This window comes from Aquila chrysaetos, chromosome 24, assembly GCF_900496995.4.
Source record: "Aquila chrysaetos chrysaetos chromosome 24, bAquChr1.4, whole genome shotgun sequence".
Taxonomy (NCBI): domain Eukaryota; kingdom Metazoa; phylum Chordata; class Aves; order Accipitriformes; family Accipitridae; genus Aquila; species Aquila chrysaetos.
In genome coordinates this window covers 4,878,653-4,891,734 of record NC_044027.1, presented here as the reverse complement: position 1 = coordinate 4,891,734, position 13,082 = coordinate 4,878,653, and the positions used below count along the sequence as shown (strand labels likewise).

Genomic DNA, 13,082 nt, shown 5'->3' with positions numbered 1-13,082 from the left:
TCTCTCCGAGAACTTTTGATAGCTGGTTGGAGAAACATGCTGCCACTATAAAGGCGCTTCCTCAAGTTCTGGGTGAAGGGATCACCATGTTATTGCTTCAAAAGAGGATCATTCTCTCACCTGCAGCCAGCAATATTTGTACCACATCTGTCTTGCCAAACAAAGCAGCTTCGTGCAAAGCACTGCCTTTTTCAGTCTGCAAATTAAATGGAAAAATAGCATGAAGCTAGACAGTGGGGAATGGTGAAGGAGGCATGTTTTAGAAGGTTACAGAAGCAATAAATATATGGCATCATATACAAAGTCTAGGCAACAGTAACTACAACTGAGGATAGACTATCAATATTATTACAATGCTGAGAATGGAAAACGGGGATGGTCTCTTCAGAGAGACATGCGGGCCCAGGTTAGAGACCAAGAAAGGACTTTCTACAGCTTAGCAAGAGGTCATGTTCTGAAAAGGAAAGACAAGACCACCACATACAAGCTATTGCTGTGAAAACAGCATAGTCACAAGTGGCTTCATAGGAAGAGATAGTTTGCCTCCATTGCTATCAAGAGCTCATAGTATTGCAGGGCAGAACAGCTTAGGTGAAAGGGGTTTTTTTTTCTCCCTTGCTATGTGTCTGGGGCTCTTTGTCCAACTAACAAGCAGGCGCAAAGCATGCACAGCACCAGAATCCCTCTGAGCAGCTTCTCAGAGCAACCAAGAGCTGAACAAACAGCCCAGAGAAAAACAAAGCTATCACTCATCTTTCATAAATGATCCCTCTGGGAGGAGAGTTAGGTGGAGCTCTCCGTTATCATGACTACAGGGGTTCTCCATCCCCCAGCAATCAGACCAGCCCTTCATACACAGTCACACTAGATACCTGGTAGTTGCTATCCATGCCAGCATCCAGGAGGACATGGACTACAGTTTTGTGACCATTCCTAGCTGCCAAGTGCAGGGGAGTGTGTTTCTTAGTGTTGCAGCTTAAAAGATTGGGGTGAGCGTTCAAGAGCATCTTCACGACTTCCAGCCTCCCATAGAGCGCAGCCAGGTCCAGCGGAGTCTCAAACTTGTTATTGCGCATGGTGGGGTCGGTCAGCTCCTCCAGAAGGACCTTCACCACCTCTGTGTGGCCGTACTGCGCGGCACAGTGCAGCGCCGTCTCGTTGTCGTTGTTCTGCGGGGTCACAAACGCCAGCGTGTCAGAACGGGGGAGGACACAGCCGCTCCATGCCTCGCTCAAACCGTTGAAGTTTAAATGCAAAAACAAGACAAAAAAGCAGTCGGGAAGCAGAGAGCCCAGTTTGAAACAGAGCCTGGAGCAATGTTTTCACCATCTCACTAGCCATTTACCAGGCACAGACATCCCCTCATGAACTCATCAACCGACCCACCCAGTAAAAGCTTCAAAAACATTCAGAACAATAAGCTTTACTCAGATATGGGAAATCTGCTCTACGGGAAATAGGTGCTATATATGGAATAGCTTGCTTTCAAAACACTGAGGTCAAAATCAAGGGACCATGCTAAGGTTTAAGGGGTTGTTGAGCTGTATCTGGATTCCCATTAATTCTGCTAGCACTTGGGGAAGGCAGTCTTACTTGTTGGCAGCATCCCATGCTTCGGGGTGCCACAAAAATAAAAGGCTGCAATATATGATACACAAACTGCAGCATTAATTCTATCTGCTGTGGCTTAATCGTCACCATTTCAGATTTAAACTTCAATTGTTTCAAATCCTACTTATCCTGATTATAACAATCATTCCACCTTTGCAATTCTGAAGCTTGCAAGCTGGCTGTTTAGAGAAAGGGTGCATTAAGTTACATGCAGTTTGTGAATTAGAAAGCAGTGCAATTAGATCATTCTACTAACAAGCCAAGGTCTCAGGTCAACTGAAGGAAGAGATGTCCAAGCAACAAGAGAACACGTCCCCAGTGAAAGACAGATCCAATTAATGAATGCAGCATCTGTCAGGTTAAAAATCAGCAATGCAAAGCACTGAAAGACAAGCAACCTAACACATTTCACTTGCAGGTGCAAAATAGGAACATCGCCAGATTTAGGAGAGCCTTTTCTCAAATTAAATTCAGCTCAAGTTTCTAGTTTTACTACCGTGTGTTATACGCAGAGGGATTTCAGTTTAAGGACTTCAGAAACAAATACTTATCTAACAATTTGACCCATAAAAACTTTAATACAAACTGTTACACACTTCAACTTTAGCTGAAAGAATCGTGGTTGAATGCGTCATTTTAAGAACAGTTCCCATTAAAAATACTCAGAGAACGTACTTGTCTCAATGGAGTTAGAAGTACTACTTTAGAAACGGAATTTGATCAAAATACCTTCCTTTTTGCTTTGGGAACACATGCACTTTTTTGGATACCAGCTTGTAGGAGCAATCAATATTTTGCACCGTTTCACAACCACACTGCAGAACTTGCTCTGTTGTACAAGTACTTTAATCTTATTAACGTGTTAAGTCATTCTGAGGATTACAGGAGTCATGCATGCAAACTCCCATTTGTTTTTATGCAGTATTTGCATCTTTTTCAGCCATGTGAAAAGCATAAGGGAAGCAAGTTGTTCTGGAGAGGCTCTCTGCAGCTGCAAGTTGTATAAAAGCAAAGACTAAGGAGGCAGGAAGCAGTGACAGCCACATGCAGAAGTGAGGTATTTAAGAAGGTAAGGAAAGCATGGCATCACTGTTAGCACAGAAGTTCAAAGCCAGACAATAGGCTCTATACTTGGAGTGGCAGAGGCAGCCATGGTGAAGCAAGGCACATACAAGTGGACAGAAGTTACTGTAGAATAAAGAAGTCTGCACATAAAATATACATATGGAGTGAGAAGTGGAGAAAATAGAGAACTACAGAGATCACACTTATCAATCAGCTTAAGCTGCTGGTCTCAAGGCATTTAAAAGGTTGGTAAATCCCATTATTCTTATTTGACAAGGAAGGGAACCCAGGTATCAGCGAGCCCATGACGCAGCCAGACCAAGGCCCTCAGCCTGCCCCAGAGCATGAGGGAGGCTCGCTAGCAATTTTTGCGGAAAGAGTAGATAACCCCAGTCCCCCTGGAGCAGCAGGTATCTTCTGCCAAAGAGCCATGAGGGGTATGCACTGCTCATGCCACGCTAGCCCTGGCTACCAGGGATTTCCACTGCTAGGACTGTCCCCCTCTCAATCCCTCCCTGGCACAGAGACCGTATATTTCAAGGGTGCTTTAAAGCACACAGCAACTCCAAACACCTGCCTGATGGCTCAGAAATGGGAAGACAACATCCTTTAATAACATAATTGTTGGAGACTTTCCCCCATCTTCATTGCAATTTAGTCCAATTTTCCTTAAGCAGGTCAGGGCTCTGACGCTCGGGGTGAAATCCCCAGACTTTCCTCCTGCAACAGAGATCACCAGGTGGTAAACTCCCCTGAATCTTTACAGCAAGTCTTTCCCCATCACAGACTGGGTACTGGAAACTGCCACGATTGCATAAGTCTTTATTGCCTCCATTTTGGGAGAGTTTTGAGCAGCCAGAAATACTAGAGCCGTTCCAGGCAAGGGAGTTTGCCTCCCTTCCCTGCATCGCCTCTCCAAGCACAAACCAGAGTGGAGCCTGAACAATGAGCATGAGTGCTCAGGCATACATATTTACTGGAGATGGAAAAAGAAAATTCCTTTCCAGCAGCCAGAAGGCATATGGGTTCAAATTTCAAAACTTCTTAGAAAAATAGAACACTCAACAGGGCCCAGGGGCTGCATTCTTGCAGGAATCCTAGCATCCCCCCCAATTCACAGTCGGGAGTGAGAAGCTGGGCTCATATGATGCCTGCCTACAGACCACAAAATGGGAACACAAGCAGAAATGCCTCTGCTTTAACATGGGCTCCATCAAAGTTTTCAAGCCCTGGTAACTAGATACCACATACCATAGCCCTTATGCTCCTCATCAGATGCTAAAACGGAGAAGCTACAGCTCCTTAAAGTTTATCTGCCTGCATGCCTGTTCCTAACACACCATAAGAGGGCTTTGATTGAAGAAAGGGAGACTTGGTTTAAATAAGGGAAAGTTTCTAACCTGCAAAGATTTGAATGGTTGAATAAACTGCCAAGGGAGGCTACAGAGCTGTCCCTCTCCGAGGTTTTTGAGAAGCTGCTAGACAAACACTGGTCAGGAATGGTTTAGGTAGACCTGATCCTGCCTCAGTGACACGTCTGATCCTAACGCACAGAACAGGGATGTCCCTCTGGCATGCACTCTACAAAGTTTCAGCTAAAGGCAGGCCAAAATGAAAGCCGAAAAAAAACATTAAGCAAAATCCAAACTTCACCAGAAGGTGACAGCCAAGGCACATCACAATCTCAGGCACAAAGCAGGCCAGAAGAGCTGGCTGGAGCTGCCCAGTCAGTTGCACCATCTCCTTCCCTCCTTTTGCAGCACACGATTTTCATCAGTATCCAACACGGCACTGCCAGGAGCAGAGTGAGGATGAACAGGCCTCCTTCCTTCCTACAGGTGCCCAACAATGCCAAACACATTTCAGAAAAAAAACGATCCCCATATGTCCAACAAGCTTTCGGGAGCTCGGCGGGTGGGTTCATTGCCCAGTTTCATTTGCAGACTCCAGATGGTAGGCTTCCACTTTTCTCAGCAGCCCATTTAGATTTATAGCACTTTAAACCCAATCTGCATGATTCATTTGCTTCCAATTAAGAAAGACAAAGGTAGTTTGTGCAGTGCACAATCCTGAGCTATGTGACAGCTTTTTCTACTTCAGCTCTGCTCAACTGGTTGGTTGCTTCATACAAAGTAAAGAACTAAATTCAAGATAGCAGGAGTTACTGAAGCAAAGTTGCTGCTCCATCTCTTAACTTTGCTTCTATCATTTGCTTTTCAGAAGTCTGTCAGGCCTGTAGCAGACATACTGCAGGAACCTCCTAGTGAACAAAAGATGTTGAAAAGGAAGGGGCATAAAAAGAAGCTGTTAACTGTTTCTTTAACTTTTAGGGATAGCAAAAAGCTTCTGGCTTTCTTATCTCTTCCTCAACAGGATATTAAATGTAGTCCAGCCTTATATAAATGCTTTCCTGCTCTTGTGAATATGCCAAAATGTTTGGAAAGATGAAACATCTCACTTCAATCATTTCTGTATGACATCCCATCCTGCATGGGAGCTGAGAAGCTGGAAAGCACCGACTAAGCAAGGACTCTTACACTTTGCACATGGACTTTTTGTGGTTCTCCCACCTGCAGCCAGGCTATTGAGAAAGCATCAAGGTTTGCATGACAGGTATGATTCCACATGCTCTTCGTCAAACCTGGTCAGGAACTGGTGGAAAGCTGGTCAGAACTTGTGATGAACCTAACAGATTGTGTATAAATCTTATCTCTCTCCTTAAAACCAAGGCAAAGATTTCAAAAACACTAGCCTTGTTCTCAGGACCACTACAGCCATCTTGAAAACTGAACTGAGATTTTAAAATAATGCATTTGTCAAAAATATAAAATCCAAATTAGAATACCTTGTAAACAAAAACCCACAAGAAAGTGAGCTCACTGTATATTTCATCTTTATATTCCTTCTTCATTCAACATTTTAATGCTGGCATGCATAAGATTTTAGTTTGTTATTGACAATATTTTAGAAAGCCCCTTTCAGGCAACAGAACTGCTCGACTATGATGTTTCCACAGAACACATTCGTCGTTGTAAAATTCCCATCTGGATTTTTGTAAAAATCACCAATAGGGATGAGCTTCATCTAAATATATTTGTGCTTAAAGAGGTATGCACTAGAGTATTTCCTGAAATAGAAGTCTGCAAAAACAAACATAATTCCCAGCGGTTAGCAAGCTCAGGAACTTTGAATGTGTGTTTTTAAGGTACTGCAGATCAAGCAGAGTGGAAGTTTAGTTAACTAAACTTTGAGAGACAGAAATCTGCCATGGATGGCTGGATCCAAAATAATTGGCTGGAAGCAACCGTGGCATGGTGGCTTACAGCAGAAGTATCTCATGATAAATCAGCAGACTATTATGCCATCACCGGCCTGCAGCTTCACTATAAATTAAAATGAAAAATGGTGTCTGAGAAAACACCACCAGGAACTTTCTTATCTGCTTCCTCAATTGCTCAGCCTCAGTGCACCGTAAGTGCTGAAGTCATGCCTTTTTGTAGCTCAACAACTAAAAGTAAGAGAGGAGCAAAATAGGCAAGAAAACAGGAACAGAAGACTAGGGCTGAAGGGTCAGACGACACAACAGACTTAACATCCAAAAAGAGAGAACTGATGCAATAAGCAGGACATGAAGGACTTGGGAAGGGAGGCATGAACATTACTGCCTTCCCTTCTCCCCACCACCACCAAAAGAATTAACTGTCCATTCAAATGACAAATACAGCATTATGCATTTTGTAGGAGAAAAGGCGTGAAAATTCACTCCAAACAGCCCACAGAGAAAATGCATCCATGTTTAAGCAGGAAACAAAAAATCCTTCTCTTTGCATTTATCAGCAACATTAGCATATGAAACAAAACCTAAAGTATTTTAATTGAAATAACATTACCTTTTGGAAGTCATCCAGCCAAATCAAGCAAACTGACCATCACCGTGAGTCCTACAAGGCTAAGCAATGAAGGAGCCCCCAGGAAAGTAAGGAAAAGCTTCCCTTAAATTATGTTCTATAACTGCTTTGAAGAAAGAAACCCACAGTAAATAAATGGTCGCATTTTAATTTTCCCCAAGCAGCTGCAAACTGAACAGGTATTATTGCAACTGGATGACATTGCACCTGGAAGCACGCGAGTGCAGCTTGGAGTAATGATGCAGTGAAATGCTGACAGCAAAGTACACACCTTGGCATTGATATATGGGTCAAAGGGGCCGTACTTTTTGAGTTCTTTGATCTCAAGAGCATTCTACAAAAAGGAAGAGGAAAAAGAAAAAAAATGTGATAATGAAATGGGTGAGATATAGCAACAAAGCAATGGGTGACTCCCAAGGGGTGGAAATGACAGAACACAGCATCTTGTTCCAGTCAAAGCTATTAACAGCAGAAGCCATTCCAGCTGCCGATTCCTGTAACTTGAACCACTGTGCATTTCATTTACAAGACTCCAAACATAAGCAGCACAGGCTATTCGGCTGACTTTTCTCATTTAAAAAGGCTCCTACTAAACGGACATTAATGAAACCTTACCTGGAAGGATTACACTAAGCTTTTAATCTTTTGCAAAGGTTTCCCCTATACCTGTCCTACTCAGAGCAGAACAGTTTACACTCAGGGCCCTCAGTCAATTCTTATCAGATTGATTGTAAACAGCTAACCACAGTTCTCAAATCTATTTAAACAGACTGAATGCCTGCAGCTGTGCCTGAAGACATTAACCACAGCCCCAAACTGGAAAACTATCAATAAAGACATTAAAACACACACTCTTAGTTATTTCTGCTCAATTGAGGAGTGGTAGTGAACAGCATTACCACCATATATTTCATTTCATGATGCTTTAGAAGCAACCATTTAGCCTTGGAGCAGCCTGATGGGTGAAGTTAGCCATCTGATACAGAGGAATAGAAAACTTAAGCATGACACTGTGGTCCCCACAAAGTATGGCTGGAAGCAGGATTTGGACTCCTAAACCCGATTCCAAAGGGAGTTTGCTCCCCAGCTTCTGAAAAGTATGCACCACAGATCAAAATTAAACAGCAGAAACTCACAGTTCCCAGCTGCTCATCTTGACTTTTGACAGATTTTGCTAAGCTTGAGCCATGAGTATCTGACCTACTTGTATATTCCTTCAGAAGTTAATTCACATTTTTAGCCTTGTGGTACTGAGGCAGACAAACTTATTCTGGTGTACTCCTCTCCTCCTGGATGAAAACCTGAGTGGTTCAGGAGTTGATTCACAGGGACATTAGATATTCCTGCCTTAGGGACAAGACAATCAAGGGCTATTGTAGCTATAACCATCTGATTTGGATCTGTTACTGCATGTCTGCCCAAGCGCTCAGCCATAAGTGGTTCAGTAACACTGCTCAGCTGGCCTCACTCAGTAAACCAGTTCCCTTATCCAAAACTCTTAGACAAAAGAAATATTTGGGTCTTCCAGCAGTAGCATTTCAGAAGTTCGCTGGAATTGTAAGATACCTGCTGACCTCCACAGGGAAGTTACATGGGAGCCAGCACTCCCAAGTGGAGACAGCAGCTGCTGTACAGAATAGTTGTCTTGTACGAATCAACTCCTCTGCATTACCAAAAACTATCAGCTTGACAAAGGAAAGAAATCCACCAGAAATTTTTCTTGCCTGATTGAGAAAATAATTCTTTAAGATTAAGCTAGGGATTTATCTGGGGGCAAGTAGGGTTAAAGCTATCTTACAACTTACAAATTAGTTAACTGGAGCAAGTGCTAGAGACAAGCCAGGAGAGTAGCTAAGAGAGCATGGCCAAACAAAGACTCAACAAAGCTGCTTTGATTAGTTCCCAAAGAAGGGAGCCGATATATCCTTTGACAGAACTAGAAACCTTCAACTATCCAGCAACTGAAAGGAAAAACTATGGGTTAGTTTTAGAAGCCCAGTATGAAAGCAGGAGACCACTTCCTAGGTGTGGAGTGATTCTCATTATCTCTATATAAACATATATACCTTACTCATTCAACCACTAACTCAGAATACTGGAGGTATTTGCTTTAGGCAGTGCCCTTCTTATCCCATTAGCAAATAAGACTTTATAACAATTACTACTAGTTTGGGAAGGGTCAGGAGTCAGCTGAAGTAATCTCCCTCCATCCAAGGGAAGCAATTCAACGGTATATTAGAGAAAAATACGCAGACCTGCTCATTCACTTTAGTATGCGAAGGTCCCTGGTGGATGAGGAGCTTCACGATGTCCGCATCCCCTTTCCAAGCTGCCAGGTGAAGAGGGTAACAGCCTTTACAGTCTGCTACATTGGTTAGTGCATCGTTCCTCAGCAGAACTTCCACAACATCCCTGCAAAAGAAGGAAACTTGAGTCCGTAAGATATTCAGTCCTTGTTTCACAGCTTACATTCTGCAGTAAGTATTTTACAAAAAGTTAATCTGAACAGGAGTATTTCAGACATCCTCTTGAAATGTGATTTTAAAGCGTTCCTAGTAAATGTTGCCCAACGGAAAAAACAAAACAAAACAAAACCAAAAAAACCCCAAAAAACCAAACTGCTGAGATGAGCTCAGGAAAGATCTATGTTACCTTCACACTAACGGAGCTGAATAGGGACTGAAGTCATCCACAAGCCACTCTGGTGAAAAGTGAATTGCACCAGCACAATGAACATGAATAAAGACTTTAACGCTATTCAATTTCTCAATGTCTTAAGTAGCAATGAACAATACAAGATTTACCATGCTGAAGACTGCCGTTACTTAAAAATGTAATATGCACAAAAGCAAATTTTAAGTGGTGCAGGCACAGCAACACATTGGACACCAGACAGACTGCAGAGGACTGTTACTGGAAAAGCCACCTTTAATATGTTGTTATATCTTATCCAAATTGTTTATAAATAAAAGGGTGGTCAAAAACCTCAGTGTTTTGCCAAATTTTTAAAGAGATGTATGATCATACTGTGCAGCAGCCAATGCCTCTATAGCTTCACTGCGCTGATGTTCTTCACTTCTTGTCCTGAAGATGGTGTAGTGCTGCACCATCGCCACATTTTCAGTGGAAACAGCATTAGACTGGTGAATGAATTACACAGAAACTGTAGCTTGTAAAGCACATACTATCCCCTATGATCAAAGGCATTATAAGATGACTCACTTATGACCATTCAAAGCAGCATGGTGCAGTGGAGTGTATCCAGTACTGTCAACGCAGTTCACATTTGGCCCTCTCCAGATGCTGCAAGACAGAAAACGTACAGGGAACACTTAGGCATACACCAAACAGACGGACAGCTGGCAAGGACAAGTTTCAGCAGAGTTCTCACACCAAGCTGGTTATCTGGAAGCAAACCAGTGGCTGGACAGCTGTGGTTAAGAGCAGTAATACAGAGAACAGACCACACAGCACTGTGTCGAGCAGAAGGGTTAGTGTCACAAAGCACACAGCCAGTACAGAGATTCACTACTTGATGCTTTATCAGACCATCCTGGTTTTAAATCAGAGCTCCCACGTTCTCCTGCTACTAGACATCTTTCAGCCATACATGTGCTTGCCAAAAAACATCTTCAGAGGAACATGTGTCTATTAAAGTTAACCACAAGAGACAGTAAACCATCAACCCATTGCTAATTCACACCCTTCTGAAGAATTTTGATGGCTCTGGGAAACCCTCTTCCCTCCATGGCAAGAGTCACTAGGGGTGTAAGTCAAAGACTGTGGGATACAGAGCCTGCTCTTGGTCACCAGTGTGATTCCACGCTGACTTCTTACTGTCCAAAAATCATTTCCATCTGACAGCTGTTGGCAGTCTCTATGAAAGAGTAGGTGGTCTCCAAGCACTTCTGAGAATATTAACTTCCCTCCCTCGTTCAAAAGTCAAACACCAAGGACTTATGGATTAACCCTGTAGAGGATTAATCTTCCCTCTAACCCTGGCAAGGTGTCCTATTTAAAAGAGTAGAGAAACACAAGTGTAAGAAGCTGACACTGCTCTTGAGCTTGCTGTTAAAGGAGTTTGGTTTCTGTTGCCACCTGCCAGAAGTGCTACCACCCTCCCCCAGAAAGGGCATGTGAACTTAAATCAGTACGTTCTTATAAGCAAATTGAAACGGTTCACCTTTCCTGAAGACGGCCCTCTCCGTTACAACCCATCATTCCTTGTATGCTGGCCTGCTTTAAACTTAATACTTTCAAGAATTATACAGCATTTATTATAAGCCTAGACAATCATGCTTTTGCTAATACAGTACATTTTCCTGCATTGTTTTCTTTAACTAGGGGTAGAACTTAACAGCACCCTCTAATCCCCAATTTAATTGGTTTAAAATAAAGTCAACTGTTGCTCTTTATGAAGTAGGCCTTTCCTGATCATTTCATTTCCTCCCCAGCATGTAATCACTACGACTCACCATATGATACAGAGGCAGCCAGAGCAGTAACTAGGTTTTCTAAAATAACAGTCATTACTAGAGGGCTCCTAGCCAGCAAAAACTCTATACCACGGTGTGTAAAAGCAGCAGGAAAGGCACCAAACCAACAGGAATCTCATGCAGACCAAGTGGAAACTCAGAACTAAGCTAAGCAGCATGCTTACTCTCAAGCAGGTTTCAGGTGGGATTCAGGAGCACACTCTGAAATAGAAAGTCTCCCCCCTCCGAGTGACTCCTGATCCGGCAGAGCATTATAAAAGGCTTTGCAGTCCTGAGACAGACACAGCTGCCTCTCCTGTAGTGGAGCTGAAGGGGAAACTTTATCCAAGAGGACAGGGAAGTGAGCCACAAAATCCAATTTGCAAAGCATCAGAAGGCTTATCCAGAGGCATTCCCACACACCACCCTGCGCTTCAGAAGCAAACAGCAAACCAATACATACATGCAATGCATTTCAAGTGCTACTAACATAGTTTGCAGGATGATTCCTTAAACTACATCCAGAAGATATGCGAGACACCAAAACCCAACCAGATTGAGTCCAGGAGGTGCCCTACCCCATCCAGCTGCAACAGTCCTGAGGTACGAAGGGGACCTGAGTAATTCTCAGGCTCTGATTTATTTTTGGCAGTGGGCTCATGCAGTATGGTTGCCCAAATAATTTATTGCTGGATTTAAAGTGGCAATTAATGGTTAAAACTAGTGCCAGAAAGACTTGCGTGTAGTCTGGAGCGGTTATAAATACTGCACCTGCACATCCCCTTGCACAGGCTACTAACCTGACCAAAGCCAGAGAGTTCAGTGGTTTTACATATTAACCAGAGCTGTGTTTTGATGCCGAGGTCAAAAAACTTCAGCGTGTACATATGAAAAACCAGCAGCATTTAATACAAATATTTCTTTCAGCTCAAGTTATGACGTAAGGAAAACCAAGGTTAGTGGTGTAGTGGGCATAAACCAAGTCACTTGCCCAAAGTGATACATGCAGGCAGCAGCAAGACTGAGGACTGGAGCCCAGGATATCCCTCCCCATCAAAGCATGGTCTCCCTGTGAGAAAACACACTTCCATAAACTTTCTTAGAAATTTTCTGCTTAATGCTTTAGAGTAAAATGCAAAGTTCACTCAAGGGACTCAGAGGAGGAGAAAAGTTGGAGTCCAGGATGGAGCCGGTTCAACAGCAGGCGCTGGCTATTGCAGAAATCAACTGCCAGGATTTTAAGATATTTTTAAAAAATAAAAAAAAAATCTGCTGTGTCCTTTCCTCCCCCTTGCCCTTTTATACTTGCAAATAAAGAAAGCTTTTATCAAAGAAAGGTCAAATCACCCAGAAGTTCAGACTGAAAGGATCCAAGAAGAGAACTATTTATATTTAGATGTGAGGATTGCAGTGAAGTATATCAATCTCTTCCCTCCTCTTCCTCTCCAGCTCTGCTAGGAAGGCCACACAGTTCTCCTGAGTTAACAGAAACCAAATCTTTCATTCCATTTTTATGTATGCAACACACAGCATTAAAGTGACAGACTAAGATAAGATCCCAAGCTTCTCATGTTAGATCTAAACACAGGAAAATAACTCCATTATGGTCTGCAGAAACTAGGAGTTGGAAAAACACTAGCATGGGAATCTTACCTCTGAAAGACACTGCAATTCCTTCAGAGCACTATTTGCAGTGCCTGGTGCATCTGATTTGAATGACATCTCAGGCATTATCCATAGGAACGGTGGCAGAACTACTGGAAACAAAGCCCAGGCTCTAAGATATTAGGAACCCCCCCATAGACCACTTTGGGGAGAAGGTGGGTACTCTGGGATTAAAACTAGATCTTTTGAAGTGAGGAGTTTGTCAGGTCTTTTCAGGCCAGACAGGGAAATTTAAAGAGGTTTAAGTTACCAGGAACAACTCAGCAGACTTTGAGGTGTTAGGCTCATGGGTACACGGAGCCCCATTCAGCCAGCCCCACTTTGGGAACTCTTATCAGACAAATAAATATGGAATAGT

The 13,082-nt window shown here is 42.9% G+C and overlaps 1 protein-coding gene across 8 annotated transcripts in view; it reads right to left on the bottom strand.

Moving 5' to 3' along the window:
• ANKS1A (ankyrin repeat and sterile alpha motif domain containing 1A) overlaps positions 1–13,082 on the bottom strand; it is a 111,476-nt gene that overhangs the window by 72,890 nt on the left and 25,504 nt on the right. For 5 of the 8 annotated variants that reach the window (XM_029999474.2, XM_041119664.1, XM_029999475.2 and 2 more), the window contains exons 2-6: positions 9,807–9,887; positions 8,840–8,996; positions 6,856–6,918; positions 873–1,169; positions 121–196 (exon numbers count right to left, since the gene is read on the bottom strand). In XM_029999474.2, coding sequence (XP_029855334.1) covers positions 121–196; positions 873–1,169; positions 6,856–6,918; positions 8,840–8,996; positions 9,807–9,887 — 674 coding nt within the window. The remainder of the gene's footprint in view (positions 1–120; positions 197–872; positions 1,170–6,855; positions 6,919–8,839; positions 8,997–9,806; positions 9,888–13,082) is intronic. The other 3 variants (XM_029999477.2, XM_029999480.2, XM_029999478.2) reach the window with 1 other exon arrangement.